The 21,374-nt window shown below is 38.2% G+C and overlaps 1 protein-coding gene across 2 annotated transcripts; it reads left to right on the plus strand.

Annotated features, from left to right (window-relative positions):
* Positions 1 to 3,011: 3,011 nt before the first annotated feature.
* Positions 3,012 to 20,938, plus strand: fam124b.S (family with sequence similarity 124 member B S homeolog). 2 transcript variants are annotated; one of them, XM_018265804.2, is made up of 3 exons: positions 3,012 to 3,904; positions 16,641 to 17,379; positions 19,823 to 20,938. In XM_018265804.2, the coding sequence occupies exons 2-3, from the start codon at positions 16,651 to 16,653 to the stop codon at positions 20,372 to 20,374; spliced, it is 1,281 nt and encodes a 426-aa protein (XP_018121293.1). In that variant the 5' UTR covers positions 3,012 to 3,904; positions 16,641 to 16,650; the 3' UTR covers positions 20,375 to 20,938. The 2 variants fall into 2 exon arrangements, with proteins under 2 accessions (XP_018121293.1, XP_041420895.1); XM_041564961.1 differs by lacking the exon at positions 3,012 to 3,904 and adding an exon at positions 9,867 to 10,305.
* The last annotated feature ends 436 nt before the right edge of the window (positions 20,939 to 21,374 follow it).

Raw genomic sequence — 21,374 nt, forward strand, 5'->3', positions numbered from 1 at the left:
ACAATTTTGGACAATAAATGCCCTTTAAAACTTTTAGTGACATATTTATCAATAATCCAATTTGTGAGTTGTGTGAAGGTTTTTCTACCTTGAATAAACTCAAATTTCAAATGTTTGCTTATTTATGGAAAAATCCAAACGCCAAAACCGCGAATGAAAAACGGGGAAAAAAAATGTAATGATCGAGTTCATGTCCCGAAAAACTCAAATCCATTGAATTTAAGTCCCTTAATTGTTTGTTTTCGGAATAAAATTCTCAAATCGACCACAAAAACTTGAGCTTTGCCTAGGACAACTCCCGTTGACTTCTACATAACCTCACCAGCTTTTAGATGGCAAATTTTTACATTCAAATGTTTGAGAATTTTTTGCTTATTAACTCACATACATTAGAGTTTTCGAAAATAGATGCTTCTAAAAAAGCATTCAGTAGTCCAGCACTTTAAAGTCACGTGATGTTAAAGGAGAAGGAAAGCTCCAAGACAGTTTATTGCCAATAGAATAGCCACAATAGTGCAAGCTAGAATGCTATATTTATTCTGCAGAATTCTTTACCATACCTGAGTAAACAGCTCTAGACACTGTCTCTGTTTGTTTAGGATAGCAGCTGCCATATAAGCTTGGTGTGACATCACTTCCTGCCTGAGTCTCTCCCTGCTTACTAACAGCTCTGAGCTCAGATTACAGTAGGGATGGGAGGAGGGAGGGGGAGAGGAGCAAACTGAGCATGCTCAAGCCCTGCCCTGGAGGTTTAAACTGAAAACAGGAAGTCTGGCTCAGAGGTGTAATAACAGTCCACTGCCCCCCCCCCTGCCAGAAAAATATTTGGAGGACCCGACGCCCATATGGACTCCTGCTCGGACATCCACCTGCGCCCGTGCGATCGCTGAGGCGCGAGCATGTCGATTTAAAGAAAAAATGTCGGGGAGGGGGATTTCAACACTATAGCAGAAACATACCCTGCGGTCCGGGCCCATGTTTTTACTCCCACCCCCCCTCACGCCACCGCTGGGTCTGCTTCCTCTATAGTTACGCCAGTGGACAGGCTGCCAAGGGATAAGAGATTAAAGCTAGTAAGGCCATACAATACAGATTCTCTGCAGGTGGAGAATGCACTGCCCGGCTGCTCCCCTTCTCTTTCTGTAGACCGGGCCAATTTTAGTGCAAAATGTTAAATTTCGGTGCCGAAATCTGCTGCATCTACCTGAAACCGAAGTGCAGACGATGCTTCCAGGTGTAGGTAGGCAGGAACCGCAGGTGGAGCAAATAAACACAGGCCGAGATCCGCAACTGTCTGGCCCTAGCTTTAATCCTTAACCTATTTGATAAAGCACATATTGATAAAACTTCACCAGAATGCGCCATCATTCTACTTGTGTATAGGGATATCTTTGGGAACTATCGCGATAATGAAAATTTAATGTAAGCTTCATCATACTGAAATAAGAAACTTTCTATATGCAATCAAAGGAGAAGGAAAGGCTTTGTGCACTTGGGGGGTAGAGTCCTGCAGTGGGTCGGGTACCTGCCGGTTACCCGCAAAAACCTGCGGTACCTTGCGGGTTGAGGGGAGAAGTTCTGGGTGCGGGTAAAGACGCGGGTCGGCGGTTCTGTGGGTCGGGCCGCGGGTCTTCTAAATAGCGATATTTACTCATTTTTTCTGGTCATAGATACTTCCAATGACTTTGTGCACTTGAAATGCCAGGGCCTATTATGAATCCCAGTCTGGACCTGCTGACGTATTAAATTTTCATTTTTGCAATAGTTCCCCTTAAAAAAAACCCTGTCGTCAGGAAGAATAAAAATAAAGACATTATTTTCTAAATCAGGTCGCCCATGTTAACTCTCAAAGCAATGACAGTCCTAGGGCAGATCCATCAGCGACATTTCATGGTGCCACTGTCAAAGTTCAATACGTCAGATTTCTTATAATACACAAAGGCCATTAATATACTGTTAAATATATCCTTATAAACAGTGCTTAGTGATATCATTTCTGTCAGGCCTGAAACTTATGTATTTTAAAAAATAATGTACCCCCTGTTGAAAAATACGAGGCCATTAAGGGGTTATTCACCTTTGAGTTACCGTTTAGTATGATGTAGGGAGTGATATTCTGAGACAATTTGCCATTGGTTTTCATTTTTCATGTGAGTTATTTAGCTTTTTATTCAGCAGCTCTCTAGTTTCCAGTGTCAGCAATCTGGTTGCTAGGGTCCAAATTACCCTAGCAACCATCCATTGATTTGAATGAGAGACTGGAATATGAATAGGAGAGGGTTGGAACAGAAAAATGAGTAATAAAAAGTAGCAAGAACAATAAATGTGTAGCTTTTAGAGGGAATTTGTTTTCACTTTTAAAGGGGAAAAACACGATTTTTTTTGTTGAAAAAAAAAAACCTCAAATTTTTTGAGATTAATTAAACTCTAATTAATCAAGGGTCAAATTTCAAAGTGATAAATACTTTGAAATTCAACCCTCGAATTGAAATACTTAGACTTCGAATATCGAAGTCGAAGTATTTTTCACCGAATTTGGCCATCTAACGATCGAAGTTTAGCGTACGATTGAACGATTTTACTTCGATGTGTGAAGACTTAGAAAAATGGTCTAGAAGGTCCCCATAGGCTAACATAGCACTTCGGCAGGTTTGATTTGGCGAAGTATTGAATTCGAAGTTTTTTTAGAGACAGTACTTTGATTATCGAATGGTCGAATATTCTAACTATTTTTACTTTGAACCGAATTCGATGGTATAAGTATCCGAAAAATTGCTTCAAATTTCGAATTTTTTTACTTCGAAAATTCCCTCGAATTCACTGCGACCCTTGATAAATCTGCCCCTAATGGTGTTAATAAATGACTCCAACTCAGACCTGCTGAGTTCATGCAGAAGTCAATGGCAGATGTCCCTTGAATATCCTGATCTGAGCTGGGTTTTTCGTTCAAAATGTTGTGATTTCAGGTGTCCAATCCGAAAAAGTCTGTGGTTTCGGGCGTCGGATGTGAAAAAGTCGCAGTTTGCGGCAACAAACCCAGGAAACTTATTGATAAATGGGGGGGGGGGTGGTTTTCAGAAAATAGTTAGGATTCCGATAAAAATCCCCCTAAAAGTCACCTGGGAATACCATGACCTGTATGAAATGACTTGGAGCTGGAGCCTTTATAGTGTGTCATGGAGACTTACCATATCCTTATGTTGTACAATAGGGGGTACTTTATTCTAAACAAACGCAATCAAATAATTAGGCTGATTGTAAAAGAGATTTATTAATCATTATACACTACATTTTCTTTCTTAGAACAGCAACATTATGATATGACGCAATGTAGCAACGTCACAGGCACGTGTCTGACAACTTTCCCGCACAGTATGACGTCAGTCTACGCAGTCGCAGACAGAGGGAAATATGTCAGATAAAGGCCAGAGCTTGAGTAGAACGGTTTTCTGCATGTGTATGTAGTAAGAAGCTCAGTTCCACACTACTCATGTAACATATCAGCAGCATTCACACAATAGTAAACGCTTCACTGAGTTCCATCAGTAGTTGTTTGTCGCTCTGCCCACTGGCGCACTTTCCCATCCCAAACGAAACCGCCACAGAACGTCGCCTCCTCTGATTGGTTTTCACGCAGGCGGCGCGGAGGGTTACCTGTACCGCAGGACCAATAGGAGTAGCGCGACGGACGACCTGTTATAGGTACAGAGCGATGACACTGGGCACCGTTGCTAGGGTATGACGTCACTTCAACTGGTGGCGGAGGTTTCCGCGCAGTTATTCGCCGCTGGGTTTCACACGCTGTGGGGCAATGAGCTGGACACTTGCGCTCCTACCTGCTGTCCTAATAATGTACCGTGGAAGGTGTGAGAGCTTTCATGGAGTTGACAAGTGGGCGTTTTAGGTAAGTCCGGTGCGTTACACAGTGGCTGACAATAGTTGTATCATGTATATAGTGCAACACTCCGCTGCATTTGAAACGGATGCTACACCTTTAGGTCAACTTTCAGTATGTTTTAGAATGGCCAGTTCTAAGCAACGTTTCAATTGGTCTTCATTTTTTTTTAATTATTTTTTTTAATTTTCCTTCTGACTCTTTCCAACTTTCAAAGGGTGTCGCCGACCCCATAAAAAAGTAAGGCTACGCATGTATTGTATTTTTTTATTATTTACAATGTTTATTGGTTTTTTTCAACTTCTTCTACGTCATACTAAAAGTTAATGTAAAGGTGCACAATCCCTTAAGGGCAGTGGCACACTCTGCTATTTCCGGAGATTAGTCGCCCAGGGACAAATCGCCTCTTCTTCGGGCGACTAATCTCCCCTAAATGCCTTCCCGCCAGCTAGAATGTAAATCGCCAGCGGGATGGCACTCTGAGTGCTTCGGCTTTAGTCCAACGGAGTTTCCTCATGAGCCAACTTTGGAAAACGAAGCACTTCGAATGCCATACCACTGGCGATTTACATTCTAGCTGGCGGGAAGGCATTTATTGGAGATTAGTCGCCCGAAGAAGAGACGATTTGTCGCTGGGAGACCAATCTCCCCCAGTAGCAGCATGTGCCACTGCCCTTAAGGGGTTTTTCACCTTTACATTAACTTTTAGTATGAAGTAGAGAGTGATATCCTGGCCAATTTGTAATTGGTTTTAATTTTTTTTTTTTTATTATTTGTGATTTTTGAGTTATTCAGCAGTTCTCCCGTTTGCAACTCAGTAATCTGGTTGCTAGGGTCCTAATTACCCTAGAAACCATGTCTAGATTTGAATAAGAGACTGGAATAGAAAGGTGAGTAATAAAATATAGTAATAACAATACATTTGTTTACTAGAATGTAAATCGCCGGCGGTATGGTACTCAGAGTGCTTCGTATACTGAAGTTGCCTCACGAGGAAACTTAGGGCGACTTCGGAAAGCGGAATCGATCCGAGTGCCATCCCACTGGTGATTTACATTCTAGCCGGCGGGAAGGCATTTAGGGGAGATTAGTTGCCCGAAGAAGAGATTTATCGCCGGGCAACTAATCTCCCTCAGTAGCAGCGTGTGCCACTGCCCTAAAGCATGTTTTGGGTTACTGTGGGGAATGGCTAGAGTTGGGCACAATGGTGCCAGTTGGGCATATTTATATACACTGGGCAGATTTGCACTTCGGTAGTTTCCCATACAACCAATCGTAGCTCAGCATTTTCAACCAAGGTGCAGGCAGAACAATGAAAGCAGAAATTGATTGGGTCTGCATATGGGTCACTGCCAAGTTGCCAGTTTGCCCAGTATTGATAATTGGGCATATCACGAATAATCTACTTATACATCATCACCTATAAGAACAAATATTCATAGATAGTTAATAACCAAGCAAGCATGGAAGGTATGTGTCAAAAATGTATGTGGAATCCGGATAAATGTAGCAAACAGTGGAACTATTGGCTGAACAAGAATGGTAATAATATTTGAATTAGTGATCCATTTTTACAATAACATGTTCAGACACTTGGATGAAACAAAACGCTTCTCAAATGTGAGGAAATATGTCAATCCATATGTTGTTATAAAACCGATTGTACCTTATAACAAAATAGTCTGCCTATACGCATGTAACATGTATGTTAATTACCAATAAATATTAATATTAAAAAAAACAAACAGATATTTGTTAGGAAGCTCCAGTGCAGTTAACAACTAAGACAGTTCCACTGTAAACCTAATAGCTGCATGGCTTTTATGTCCCCTTTAATGAAAATGACCTGCTTTCTATACCAGGTAAGAGCGTTTTCTGCTTTTCAGGACTGATTGGCCACGGTTTGTTCTCGGGTTTCTCTGTAATAGGCTTCTAAAATGTAGTCTGATATGTGCTGCAGATCATCTTCCAGACAGATGGGCTCAAGCTCCTGCAGCTCATACCTGGGGAAGGATATTGTATTTGTGCCTCTCATCAAACGTACAGTATGTGTATGAGTTGGAAAAAACTTAATTTGGAGAAAAACAATGGTGATTTATGTGTGTTTTTTTTAATTCTAGCTTGGATCCTTTTGAGGTCCCCAGATACCTGGCAGGAGACGACTTACTACCCTAAAGCATACTTTATTAATATTTATTATCATTTATGTTTTCATGAAAATCTCCTATTCATTCACAAAGTTGCCGGTTTAAAATACATATGGTTGTTATGGAAGATTGGATCAGTTTATATTCCTAAAGGGGTTGTTCACGTTAAATTTACTTTTATTATGATGTAGAGAGTGATATTCTGAGACAATTTGCAATTGGTTTTCGTGTTCAATTATTTGTGTTTTTTTTTTAGCCTTTTATTCTGCAGCTCTCCAGTTTGCAATTTCAGTAATCTGGTTGCTAGGGTCCAATTTACCCTGGGAACCGTTCATTTGAATGAGAGACTGGGATATGAATAGGAGAGGGCCTGAATAGAAAGAGGAGTGATAAAAAGTAGTAATAACAATATATTTGTATCCTTACAGAGCAGGTTCTTTTAGATGGGGTCATTTGAAAGCTGGAAACAGTCAGAAGAAGAAGGCAAATAGTTCAAAAACTATATAAAAAATAAAGTCCAAATGAAAAGTTACTTAGAATTTTAACAACTGTGATATACTAAAAGTTAACTTAAAGGTGAACTACCCCTGTAAAGTACAAGGAAAGCCTCAACCAGTTTGGATTTTGCAATTTATTGGCATCCCTCCTCACTTACTTTAAAGGTGTTGTTCACCTTCCAAACACTTTTTTCAGTTCAGTGGTTTTGAAATTGTTCACCATAAACAAAGACTTTTTTCAATTACTCTACATCTTTTATTTTTTTCAGTTTTCCCAAAATTGAAGTTTTAAGTTTAATGTTTGTGTCTCTGGTGTTTCAGTCTGGCAGCTCAGTCCTGCGCGGGTCCATTTTTTGGGACCCGAACCCAACCTGCAATCCGCAGCCTGGACCTGCAACCCGCATTCTTACCTGCTTGGACCCGCTACCCTACCCTACCCGCAAGTACCTTATCCGCAACCCGGACCCGCTGACCATCAAGAATCAGGAAGTGCTGTCTTTGTAAACCGGAAAGTGACGTCATCGAAAGTAGACGTGACCACAAAAAAGGAGTAAATATCGATATTGAGAAGACCCGCGGGCCGAACCGACAACCCGCAGGTATACCTGCACGTCAAACTTCTAAACGCAACCTGCAGGGTATCGCAGGTTGTTGCGGGTAACCCGCCGGTACCCGACCCGCTGCAGGACTCTACCAGGAGCATCTGAGCTGTTACAATTTGCTACATTTAGTTGATACAATTAGTTGATACATTTCTCCGCGGTAGCTGTGGAATAGAATAAACTTTTGTATCAGTTCTAGCAGCTGCCTTTAATGAAACTCAGGGATTCTGCTCAGCAAGGACACAGATAAGAAAAGTATCAACTAAATGTATCAATAGAACAGTTACAGAGTCTGCGACCCCCCCCCCAGGCCTGCTTTAGTAGGTGAAAAATGAAACTTTACACTTCAATATTAAGAAAATGGTCACAAATATAAAATAGAAGTAATTGGAAAAGGTATTTTTTTCTGGTGAACTGTCTGAAACCAATTGAACTGAAAAAACGTGTTTGAATGTGAACAACCCCTTTTATCCTTTACCTCTTCCCTTAGGCTCGTGTGCCTCTTCTTTAAAGGGGTGGTTCGCCTTTAAGGTAACTTTTAGTATGTTATAGAATGGCCAATTCTTGCAACTTTTTAATTGGTTTTCATTATTTATGATTTATAGTTTTTGAATTATTTTTCTTCTGACTCTTTGCAGCTTTCAAATGGGCGTCGCTGACCCCTTCTAAAAAGCAAATACTCTGTAAGGCTGCAAATGTATTGTTATTTCTACTTTTTCTTACTCATCTTTCTATTCAGGCCTCTCCAATTCATATTCCAGTCTCTTATTCTTGGTTGAATCATACATGCCACTAGTAAGGCAAGTTTCCACAGTAAGTGCACAGTATACTATGCATGTCTGAAAGTTAGGGATGTATCATTTTGAGGCTGAACTGCTGAAATTCAAAAAAAAAAAAGGCCAACCAAAATGTATATAAAAAAACCCCTAATTTTATGACTTCGAGTGAATAGGCTGTATTTGATCGTTCCAATTGAATTTGATTCGAAGTATTTAAAAAAATAAACTTTGATTTTTCGAAGTCCACCAAATGACTCTAGGAGGTCTCCCATAGGCTAAAACAGCAATTCAGCAGGTTTTAGATGGTGAATAGTCGAAGTCGAATTTTTAAAGAGACAGTACATGATAAATGTCGATATTGGAATTTTCAAGTTTTTTTTTTTTTTTTTTCAAATTTGGACTATTCCCTAGTCGAATTAGCTCGAAATTCGACTTTAGAAATTAGATTTTTCAATTCGACCCTTGATAAATCTGCCCCTTAGTATGATGTAGAGCATGGGTCCCCAATCTTTTTTTACCCATGCCCCACACTTAAATCTAAAAAGAGTTTATGAGCAACACAAGCATGAAAAAGTTTGTGGATGTGCTAAATAAGGGTTGTAATTGGCCATTTGGTAGCCCAAAGTGGACTGGCAGTCTACAGGAGGCTCTGTTTGCCAGTACACCTGGTTTTTATGTAACTAAAGCTTACCTTCAGGCCAGGAATTCAAAATAAGCACCTGCTTTAAGCTCAAAAATCCATTGGGTTTGTGAGCAACATGTTGGATCACTGATGTAGAGAGATTCTTAGACAATTTGCAATTGTTTTTCATTTTTTATTATTTGTGGTTTTTGAGTTATTCAGCTTTTTATTCAGCAGCAGTTGTAATCTGGTCAGTATGGGCCAAACTAGGGACTGGAATATGAATAGGAGAGGCCTGAATAAAAAGATGAGTAATAAAAAGTAGTAATAACAATAAATGTTTAGCCTTACAGATCATTTGTTTTAGTGCCTCCCATTTGAAAGCTGGAAAGAGTCAGAAGAGAAAGGCAAATAAATAAAAACGATAAAATAGAAGAAATGAAGACCAATTGAAAAGTTGCTTAGAATTGTTAATTTTTTAACATAATAACAGTTAACGTAAAAGGTGAACCACCCCTGTAAAGAACAAGGAAAGATATAGTCACTGGAATGTGCCAAGTGTTAGGCACACCCTAGTTATTCTAATTGCTTATCTGAATCCCCAGACTGGTGTTGTTGTTTAATGAAAACTGCAGAGACCAGGGATACTTCAGGGGGAGCACCATGGCGTGAACTTCTTCCATTACAGTCGAAAATTGTGTAAACGTTATGGGGCATATTTATCAAGTGTCGAATTTCGAATTAAAAAAACTTTGAAATTCAAATTCAAAAAGACCAACCAAATTAAGTTGGAAGTTTTTTTTTTTGGTCGAATAGGTCCATATCAGCCTAGTTAGAATCATACGAATCGAAGGAATAGCACATTAGATCGAATTCAATTCGAAGTTTTTCCCAAAAAAACCTTACATTTTTCAAAGTCCACCAATTGACTCTAGGAGGTCCCCCATAGGCTAAAACAGCAATACGGCAGGTTTTAGATGGCAAATGGTCAAAGTCGTATTTTTAAAGAGACAGTACATGATAATTTTTGAATTTGAATCGAATTTGGATTATTCCCTAGTCAAAGTACACAAAAAAAATAGCTCAAAATTGAAATTTTTTTTCATTCTAAATTAACCTCGACCTTTGATAAATCTGCCCCTAAATAAACACAATAGGCTGGTTTTGCTTCCAATAAGGATTAATTATATCTTAGTTTGGATCAAGTACAAGTTACTGTTTTATTATTACAGAGAAAAAGGAAATCATTTCTAGAAATTTGGATTATTTGGATAATATGGAGTCTATTGGAGACAGCCATTCTGTAATTCGGAGCTTTCTGGATAACGTGTAAATCAACCTGTATATATGGGGTTTTGCATTTGTTTTTAGTGAACAAGAACATAACCAAAGTGGTGGATGACCCGGGGTGGTGCACTAATTGATAAGCAGTTTAGTATAGGTTTATAAAAAAATATCTTCTAGTTCAGCCAGCATTATAGAGAAACAAAAGATTCTTAAAATGTTGCCAAGTCTTGAAACTTTATTGTGCTTCCTTTGTCGTGTAGATGAGTGGGAGGGCAGAACTCTGTGGTAGCCCATGCCACAAATTACTATCTCACAATTGCTCACACTCTGCTTTAGTCGCTGCTGGAAGTGGTGGGCTCCTTTCTAGGAGAAGTAACACTGAGAAAAGGTCAGAGCATTCATTATCCTTCTGAGTACAAGCACAGCAGCATAGAAACTTTCCTCTTTAATCAGCAGCCGGCCAGCACACACTGCAGGTTAGTAAAGATTTACATCAAGCCCAACAACATGGACATGGGGAGCCGCATTTATCTTAATTTTTTTTCTGAAAACTACTCCGACCAAATCCACACAGGTTTTTTCTCCTATCAATACATTTATCAATACACTTTCGCAAAAATTTTGTTTGTGCTAAAAACCCAGAAAAATCATGAAAAAATTTCCGATTTTTTCGAATCTTACTCTCGATTTTTTTCTGATTTTTGTCCGAAAAAACCACAACATTTTAAGATTATTGCACAAAACCCAGCGCAGATCAATATATGTACTTTATGACTTCTCCCATCGACTCATATGCAACCTCGGCAGGGTTGATGACTAATTCAGATTTTTTTAAAACTAAAAATTCTGATTTTATACTAAAAAAAAACTATTTTTGTTGGGTTTGTGGCATTCGAAGTTTAGTAAATAACCCTCATAGTGTATGCAAACATATAGGGGCAGATTTAGCAAAGGTCGAAGTGAAAATTCGAATAAAAATTTTTTTAATTTCAAGCTCATTTTTTGGAGTAGGGAATAGTCCAAATTCGATTCGAATTTGAAAAAATTAGAATATCGAAATTTATCATGTACTGACTCTTTAAAAATTAAACTTCGACCATTCGCCATCTAAAACCTGCCGAATTGCTGTTTTAGCCTATGGGGGACCTCCTAGAACCCATTTGGAGTCAATTGGTGTACTTTGAAAAATCAAAGTTTTTTTGGGGAAAAACTTTGATTCGAATTTGATCAAATGCGCCAAACTTCGATCCACAGAATACAGACTATTCACACGCAAAAAAAACGTAGATTTTTTTTTAAAATAAATTTCGGTTGGTCTTTTTTAATTTGAATTTCGAAGTTTTTTGAATTTGAAATTCGACCCTTGATAAATCTGCCCCATAGTGTACTTGCAAACAAAATATGGAGAAAGCTATGCTATTGCAGAATATTTAACCCCAGGAATCCCTATGTTTATTGCGTGGATTTTGGACACAACCAAATTCCGGACATCCTTTCTCTAAACAGAAAACAGATTTTAGGCTTGAAAGTGTCACTAATGCAGTTTATCAAAGATGGAAACGGTCAGTCACTGGATATGCATGTCAGCAACTTTTTATTATTAGGACATTTGATATTTGATAAAAATTTAACCTGTCTGTGTCAGTATTTCAACTGGACTTTCAAACTGACCGCATACACTGTTTATTTTCGATGTAATTGAGAAAGATTTTTGTATTTTTTTTTCAGTAATATTTATAGGGTAAAACCTTTTACATGAAACATATCAAAAGTGGTGTAAAGGTGATATCTTTATTGGCTAACTAAGATGATAATTACATCAAGCTTTCAGAACATTTCAGTTTCTTCTTCAAAGCTTATTACCAGGGTGATCACCTTTGAAAGCTTGCTGTAATTATCATCTTAGCCAGTATCACTTTTACACCACTTTTGTTATGTTTTAGATCAGCTTATATATTTACCCTATAGCATTTCAACTAGCTAACAGAATAAAACCATTACCCCTCCCAGTAGCACATTGCCAATTTTGGATCTCATAACAGCAAAAGAAATGGGGGGGGGGGGAGAGACAATATTTACTGAAACCCATCACTAAGGAGACTAGAATTCAGACTTATAATTAAAGCCACAGGCCTCAGTGTGAAAGTAAATGGCTGCGGGAATGAAAAACAGAACCCAAAACCTCACAAAGAAATTATCTTAATTTTATGATCAGCAGTTTTCTTCCAGGGCAGTATCAATAAATAGTTATGCAAGGAAATAAAGTTTCGGCTTGGTATCTCTAGACTAGGGTTTATCCTTGCTTTTCCTTAGAAAAAAAACCTATAAATCTTTTACATTTTGAAATCTTTTGAAGTTCACAATTACTAAAGGGTGTACACACAATCTATCACGTACAACAAACAATCAGAGGAAGAGGACGTTTCCTGAATAAGTGGAAACATTTACCGGAAGGGCTGATTTGCCATTTATAAGCATATGAGTTTATGCGATCTCAAACATTACTTGTACTAGTGTCTCCTCATAATTTAAAACCAATAGAAAAAGAAGAGTTTGTAAGCACACTGTAAAAAAACACAGTTTATTATACCATTTAAACAAGTAAACCTTCAAAGTAATGCTGCTCTGAGTCCTCTGTCAAAAGAAACACCACGGGGTATAGTCTGTCTGCTAGTGTGAACGTTCACCATTTGATAAATACGCCTTTAAAAATCCCATAGAAATTAATGGAGAGAGAGGCGGTATTTCACGCTGGGCTTGACAAAGGGTCTGTGTAACCCGAAACATTAAGTAAAAGTTTTTTCAATAATACCGGAGTGCTGCTGTTTTCATTGGATACATGTAAAGTTTGCCCTGACAGGGGACACAGCTTGCAACCGGGGCTGCAAAGAGCTTGTGCCACTTTTGAAGCACACATGAAAAAAATTCATCGGTATTTCACGCTTCCTGTTTTCAGCATAAATCTCCAGGGCTAGGGCTTGAGCATGCTCAGTTTGCTCTTCTCTCACTCTATTTCCTCCCCTCCCTGCTATAATCTGAGCTCATAGCTATAAGTGAGCAGGGAGAGACTCAGGCTGAAAGTGATGTCACACCAAGCTAATATGGCAGCTGCTATCCTAAACAGAGACAGTGGGGTTCATTTATAAACTTTGCGCAGGGCAGATTGGTTTGCACAGTGAATATATTTTCCCTGCACATGGTTACAGTTATAAAGCTGAATAAGAGTGTGCAAACAGATTTGCGTTTTTTTTTCACAATGTGAATGCCTATAAGAGCTTTTTAAATATGTCAAAAATCGCAAATTGCAAATATTTATGTGCACACTTTGCGTTTGAATTACGCCACAACAAAATATTCGCAAAACAGTTTTACAAATTGCAAATTTCAGTTACTGTGCTTATTTCGTGCACAACAATCTCGCACAGTGGGCGCACTTACGCAAACACCCGTCTCATTTGTAAAAGCTAAACGGAAAGACGGGCAGAGCAGTGCAATATATATCAGCGTTCAGGAAAAAACATTGGCAATACAACCATTTGCAAAAAAATATGGGCTGTGTAAACTTTATAAATGACCCCCAATGTCTAGAGCTGTTTACTCAGTTATGGTAAAGCATTCTGCAGAATAAATATAGTGTTATAGCTTGCACTATTGTGGCTAATCTGTTGCCAATAAACTGCTTTGCTAGCTTTCCTTCTCCTTTAGTCATGGTTTTTCAAGCTACCCCTTGTTAATAATTTAGTAGTGTTTTACAAAAAAAAAAAAACAGATCCATGGCCAATTTATAAATTTTACCAATATTATTTATAAAAGCACTGACAACTAAGACAACTAAAAAATGCAGTTTGCATAAATACTACACAACTAGGGTTGCCACCCGGCCGGTAAAACACCTGCCAAGGCTGGGGCCGGTATTACAAATTGTCTGTAATTTGTAATACCCTTAAGAAAAAGGACTTGGCCCACCCCCAATTCGCTCAGTGCTTACCTTTTTTTTAGGTTTCTGTCCTTCAGGTGTTGCTCCATCCCTTTTGCATCATTGTACGTGACTCCACCCCCTTTTACATCACGTTCCGCCCCTTTTTGTTCCCGCCCCCACCAACCGGTAAACATTTTTAAAAAAGGTGGCAACCCTGTACACAACTACATTTTAATATTTTTTATAACCACCATTTGCAGAAGTGGTGGTTTCAGTATGTTTGACTGCTTTTCATCAGCAGGGACTGGTCATTTTGATAGAATAGAAACAATAGCTGGTGCAAAATAGAAACTTCATCTTTTGGCAGGAAAATGATCCCAAATACAAGGCAAGAGTTACATCAAGATGGCCCAAGAACAAATCTGCCAAACTCAGAGCCAGAACTAAGGGTTAGGCACGTGCCTAGGGTGCAGTTGTGTGGGGCACAGTGCGAGTGAGGTTGGAGACTTGCAGACAGACAAACCGGGTGGCAATATTAATTGTCTAAGCTCTGGTCAAACAAAGTCTATAACTATGAGTAAGAGAGTATATTTCAATAGTGGAAATACATTATTCAGTCACTTGCTGACACATCAGACCATAGGAAAAATAATGGAGTTGCAAAACCTGCCTTTAAGGACCTGGGCAGCATTTGAGAACATCAGGTTACACATCTTGAGAAGTGTGAGGGCAAGAATGATTTATTGTATCTACCTTCTTCACATGCATGGGGAAATTATATTTACTCCACCCTTGCACTTATTATAATTGAAAGAACAAAAGGAGCCTTGATATACATAACTATTATCATTTCTGGAATAGTAACCTACATGCAGCTAAACTTGATTTTACATTTCTCAATTAATGAAAAATTTTGCAGATTTATTAAGGGTCGAATTAAAAATTAGAATGTTTTTTTTATGGTTGAAACTCTCAAATTCCAATTGTGAATAATCCAAAATCGATTCCAATTTTAATTCGAATTTTTGAGATTCATCAAACCCTGGCCCTTTAAAAATTCGAATTTGACTGTTCGCCACCTAAAACCTGCCGAGTTTATGTATAAGAAAAAATGTTTAAGCAAGGGGGGTCTATACTGCCAGTCCAGATAAGGCAGCTGAGTATCAGGGACTTGCACCAGTTCCCAAGGCACTAATAAAAAAACCATTAAACAAAAAGGTGGATCATATGGGGTCAGTGGGTCTCATTTATCAACACTGGGCCAATTTGCCCATGGGCAATTAACTATAGCAACCAATCAGTGATTAGCTTGTTAAAGCCAGCTGCAAGTAGAACAATGAATGCAGAAATCTTTTTGCCATGGGTTACGTTTTTTTTTCCAGGATTCGGCCCTTTTCAGCAGGATTCAGGCCGAATCCTTCTGCCAGCCGAACCGAAACCTAATTTGCATATGCAAATTAGGGCCAGGGAGGGAAATCGCGTGAATTTTTTTCACAAAACAAGGAAGTAAAAATGTTTTCCCCTTCCCATCCCTAATTTGCATAAGCAAATTTGGATTTGCTTCGGTATTTGGCCGAATCTTTCACAAAGAATTCGGGGTTTTCGACCGAATCCAAAATACTGGATTCTGTGCATCCCTAGACTCCCATTGACTTATATGTAGCCTCAACAGATCTGAGATGCCGGATTTCAGACTCAGACTTTTCCATCCTCGGGGGTTTAATAAATTTGTGATTTTTTAAAAGTCTGATTTTATTAAAAAAAATCACAAATTGGTCATTCAGAGTTTAGTAAATATCCCCTTTATGTGTTATTATGCTAATTGAATAAACTTTTAAAGTTAAGTTAAGGCTGGGACATACTTTTTGTTTTTTGACATTGACATTGTTTTGCCTTGCTGACATTCAAATTTTTTAGGAGAAAAAACTCGATTCAAGTTTAGTCTAATTAGATTAGATTTTTCGGGTCTGTAATATTCGTTCTAGTTTTAGATATTCTCTCTTTTTTATTAAATAACCCCCCAATCATTTGAGTATATTCAAATTTATTAGAGTTAAAAAAAATTCACATGAATTCAAAATTCAACCTTTGATAAATGTGCCTCCCCATGTGTAAATTGATGTGTAGGGAGGGCTCTTTTCTGTATGGTATATATTAACGGATGTATTATGTACTCAGGGAAGAGACCACTCATGTCTGTAGAAAACATGGAACCTTTCCTTCTGAGTCGTCTTTTTTTAATTGAGCATTCCATGATGGACATGCATTGCATGGATTCCAGGGAAGCAGTATGTAGTAAAAAAAGAAGGCTTTATTTCACATCAAGTAACCAAAACACCTTACACGTTTTGTGTGTTTCCACACGTAATCATAGGTAAAATCTTTGAAAACCATGAAACAAATGTAACATATTAATTGAAATAAACTGGTAAGACATAAAAGGATTTAAATGTAACAAAGAAGATGAATGTTAACAGGAAATGAAAGATAAGAAATAATGATAAAATTATCTAAGACTCTATTTATGTGTATACTAGCCCATTTTTTTCACAGAAAGTAACGGCATGAGTTAATAGTTATACGAAGGGAGCAGCGTCAGGAATGACGTGACTTCAGACTGCTTTTTAAACAAGGTGATGGGGGTGAGAGATTTTACCTATGATTACGTGTGGAAATCATACACGAAACAATGTGTTTTGGTTACTTGATGTGAAATAAAGCCTTCTTTTTTACTACATACTTTACTCCCTGTAGAAGTATTTGTATGTTACACCCTTATATTTGTTCAGGGCTGTGGAATATATTCTGTATTATTAAATACTTGTTAATAATACTTCCTGTTTGACACTATCAGTGTATAAACACTCACATTTCTCTGTTCTTTTTACTCAGGGACATTTAAATGGATGAAAGACAACCAGTTTTGCCTCTTACTGTTCATCTCCTTGCCAACTCAGGTGATTCACTTGCCTTTCAACTTGCTGTTGATCGTCTTCTCCACAGGATATGCTCAGATGTCCCGTTGTTTCTTGTGTCGGAACGGGCTGCTCCCATTAAGCTGTATGAGTGCCAAAAGAAAAGGAGCGAATTCCCAGGAATATCAGTGACACTGTTCCTGCGTGAGGACTTGGGGGAGGAAAGGATTGATCTCCTGCAAAGTTTTTTCCAGCTACCTCCATGGGCTCACATAATCACAGACTTCCAGGAAGGAAGATCCTGCCCTGTTAAACTGCCGCTTTGTGATTATTATAGTCTGGATACACACATGCCTGTGTGGGAAATAAGGCATGTCCATTACGGCACAGAAATTGTGAGACTTACTGTGTATTGTAGCTGTGATAACTATGAAGATGCCGTAAGGCTGTATGAAACAATCCTGCAGAAGGAGGCAACGAGCCAAAAAGCTGGATTTTGTTTCTTTGTACTGTATTCTACAAGTCATGTGTCTGTTCAGCTTTCCCTAAAGCAGCTGCACCCAGGGATATCTGTGCAAGTTAAGGATGCGTGTGCTCTGCAGTTTGCTGTTCATGCAGTGGGACAACTGGTTCCTCTACTGCCCTATCCTTGTGTGCCCATCAGTGATACCAGGTGGCAAACTCAAGATTATGATGGGAACAAAATCCTCCTTCTGGTAATTTAATGTTTATTTTATGCTATACGCTGAAATTTATGCATATATAGTAAGGGGCAGATTTATTATGTGGTGTAAAAAAAAGGGGACCAGTTGGCCACACTCACAGGCATTGCCGTGTAAAAAATAGAGTAAAAATTGTGTAATTTTTTACACGTTTTTTCTTTGAGCAACTTCTGCCAGAACTTAGCCTAAGGCCTAAAGCAGTCTCAGCAATTTCATTTTACACAGCATAAGAAATATGACCCTATATGTTCTGTAAATATGCATTAGTTTATTCTTGTTATGATACTATTGCTGAGTTACTTTATTTCATATCTCAGTAATGAATTATTTAAAGCATGACATACACATTGCTCTGCACACCTCCGAATATGGTATGGCCATTAGCTCAGTCAATCCATGAATATCATTATATCATATTTAAGGCCTTTTACTTTTTTGTGGAATCTCTAGGAAGTGTAGATGTAAAAATGTAGATTTAAAGGGCCACTGTTTGCTTAAATATACTTCGAGCAGAATCAGACATACTAGTAAGGAATACCATCTATCTGTGCAGGGTGTGAGAAATCCCAGGAACTTGACCCTGCTATGAAGAGTGCCTTTTGCAGCTCTCTTCAGTTCCACTTTACCTTCAGTTTACCATTCCATAGTGACATTGTGTCTAGGACTAACTGCCCATTTCCCATTTTTGTGATAGGACAAGAACACAATAGTAGCCCTTGGGAGGTTAAAAGGCCAGCCTGCCAACAAGACAATAGTTTCTTAGAAAAGCTAAAAGTGCACAATAAATAACAGCTAATAATAAAAATATGAGTAATTAACACTTTCACATAAGTGTGTGAAAATAAATCAAAGTGAGAACAAATATACATTTGGCTCTTAATATTTACATTAGTCAAACCCAACATTGGATGAAAGTCAAAAAGTAGGTTAAATTGTTCTTTGAATCATTAATTTAATTTTATACATCTAAAGTAAAAGCTCTGGCAAAGAGGCCGAGACAGATAGGCCTCTTTGATAGTTCCTCACTAATTGTCTTTAAATTCTTAAAATTTTTTTTTAAAAAATTTGAAATCAACATCAAATCATCTCGTTGAATATTATACAAACTAGATATTGGAGCAGATTTACTTTTATTCGAATATCGAGGGTTAATTAACCCTCGATATTTGACTGACGAAGTTAAATCCTTCGACTTCGAATATCGAAGTCGAAGGATTTACCGCAATTCGTTTGATTGAATGATCGAACGAAAAATCGTTCGATCGAACGATTAAGTCCTTCGAATCGAACGATTCAAAGGATTTTAATCCGTCGATCGAACGATTTTCCTTCGACCAAAAAAAAATTGCAAAGCCTATGGGGACCTTCCCCCCATAACTTTTGCTTTTGGATCTGAGCTGAATGCTGAGGATCAATTGTAAACACTGTCCCATGTGATTCCCCTTCAAGTCACTGACTAACTCAGAGTTAGAGAGCTGAAAAGCAGGAAGTAGTGATCTGGCTATTATATTAGACATCCAGTCACTCCAGACTTTATACATTACATCTTTGGCTAACTAACTATATTAAAAACATTTTTTATTTTGCGCAGCCTATTTACCCAGTTTTTATTTTTACACTGTACTGTTCCTTCAAAACAAGGGGTCTGTTATGGAGAGAGCAAAAACACACCTCTTAGTACTCAATTTAAAACTTTGCCTCTCAGATCTGGTTGCGCTCTACACCTAGCACTAGAGCAACCCATCAGTGCTCCCTAACTTGCCATTGGTTAAGTGATGTACACATGCGGGGTTTACTATCCTCAGAACTACTGAACACAGGCAGCAGTTTACTCATAAGGTGAATGCAAAGATCTGCGGCAATCGTGGAAAGTGCACCTGGACTTGGGTAACCAACCCCCATAATACTTTCCAGTTCTTTTTTCTTGCTAATGTTTATGCTTTTATTCCTTTATTGATATAGAATTAGTTACCTTTTATATAAACCTATAGGTGCAGATTTAACAAGGGTTGAATTGAAAATTAGAATTTTTGAATTTTTCTATGGTCAAAACTCTCAAATTCGACTAGGGAGTTATCCAAATTTGATTTATCACACTCTGGCCCTTTAAGAATTCGAATTCAGCGATTCGCCACCTAAAACTTTCCAAAATTGCTCTCAACGGTAGAGGCCCAGGGATCAGTTTGGAGATGTTTGCAGCCTTCCTGACATTCAAGTTTTTTTCAGAGAAATTGAGTTTGATCGAATTCGATTCGAGTTTTCGGGTTGTTTCAATTCGTTCAATTTTAATAATAAAGTTCGCTTGGTCGATTTATGGGAGTTTAAAAAAACCTCAAATGAATTAGAATTATTTGAATCTAGTTTTATCAAATTCTATTTGAATTCAATTCGAGTTTTCGGGTTGTTTTGATTTTTCTTGTGTATATTTTCTGAATAGGTTGTCGGCAACACTACAGCAACAGAAGTTAAGACTGAAAGCAAAGCCGCCAGTACACTAATGGTGAATCCTAATAGCTCATCATTACTGTTCAGCTCTCTGAATAGAAGTATGGAAGCGCAAGTGCAGACTGCAAAAGACAGCATTATCCCTAAAAATGTCTGTGTGCCTTGCAACTCCTTGGATCAAAGTGAAACCGTATACAATAACATCAGTCCCTCACAGAAAATGATGACAACACACGGTGTTCAAATGAAAGAAACCGAGAGTAATGTGGATACTGGATATACAGTTGTCAGCCTGACAAGTCAGCAGGCTTATATGTGTGAGCTTTTAGAGGATAAGCAGCGTTCTCCTGCTTCAGAAGATATCTACTTTTCCACTTCAAAAAGCAAAAGTCCCCAGAATATGTCCTATAAACAGTCTTTATCCTCTGATGTGGCCAAAGGTGGTAAAGCATTTGGCATGGCAGAAAACATGTTTCATGTTGAGAGAGACCAGATACACAACAGCAATATATATATAAGTGAAGAAGAAGAGTTTTTTATTTGACTTAATCTAATTTAGAATCAACTTTGCTTTTTTTTGGAAGTAGATGTTTCATGTTTATACTAGGCCATACTAAACCTCAGTGACTAAATGAGGGCATCACAGTATTGGTCCTTACGAAAGTGCTCTGTATAATATTCACTTGGATGTACCATAGCAATACCTGTGCAGGAGAATTTCTATTTCACATCACTACTGAAGAATAGAGATGGGCGAATAAGTTTGCCAGGCATGGATTCGGACGAATTTCCTCATTTCGCCATCTGCGAATTGTTTCGCGAAACTGCTGCGAGAATTTGCCGGCGGAAAAAAATCACTGCAACAAAAAAGTGTAAAAATTGCCGCGTGTCAAAATAATTTTTACGCCCATTGACTTTAATGCATTTGGACAAAAAAAGTCACGCAATTTTTTTTGGAGTTTCACAAATTTTTCAGTAGAGCAAAATGGGACAGATTCACCCATCACTACTGAAGAAGAGTTCATACAGAAATAAATAAGACCGACATTTCAACACCTGTATAATGTTAGGTTTCCACCTATTTATAAAGTATTTCTACTGTCACATATTTGTCCCTCGTGGCATTGATGTGTGTGTAGTTGTTGAAAGAAGTGCCCAAGAGCTTCTTATAGATTCAAAGTCAAAAACAAAAAGGGCCAAGAGTCGTGGTCCTACTGTAGTTGGACAGAATGCAGACACATAGCAGGACTGGGTCAAGAAAAAGAAAAAAAACAAAACAGGCTTAAGTAAAATAGCCCTATACTGTATGTAATATAAGGCACTACGTTTGCCCAGGAGCAGGTAACTCATAGCAAACAATGACATGCGTTTAAACAGGTAACTAGTAAAATCTACCTGGTGATTGGTTTGCTATTACTGCCCCTGGGCAAACTTAGGAGTCCGTTTACTAAAGTGCAGTAAATTTGACTTTAAGTTTCCGCATGTTATCGCTGCGAATATTTTTCCGCCAGAATATTTGCAGCCACTAAGTTTACTAAAACAGC

The sequence above is a fragment of the Xenopus laevis genome, chromosome 5S (genome assembly GCF_017654675.1).
Source record: "Xenopus laevis strain J_2021 chromosome 5S, Xenopus_laevis_v10.1, whole genome shotgun sequence".
Classification (NCBI taxonomy): Eukaryota; Metazoa; Chordata; class Amphibia; order Anura; family Pipidae; genus Xenopus; species Xenopus laevis.

What these genes read in the sequence shown, in the direction of transcription:
- fam124b.S (XM_018265804.2), top strand. Translation starts at nt 16,651, where the DNA reads ATGGATGAAAGACAACCAGTTTTGCCTCTTACTGTTCATCTCCTTGCC. An exon ending in GGAACAAAATCCTCCTTCTG is followed by an intron (nt 17,380 to 19,822) that starts GTAATTTAATGT and finishes TTTTCTGAATAG; the next exon opens with GTTGTCGGCAACACTACAGC.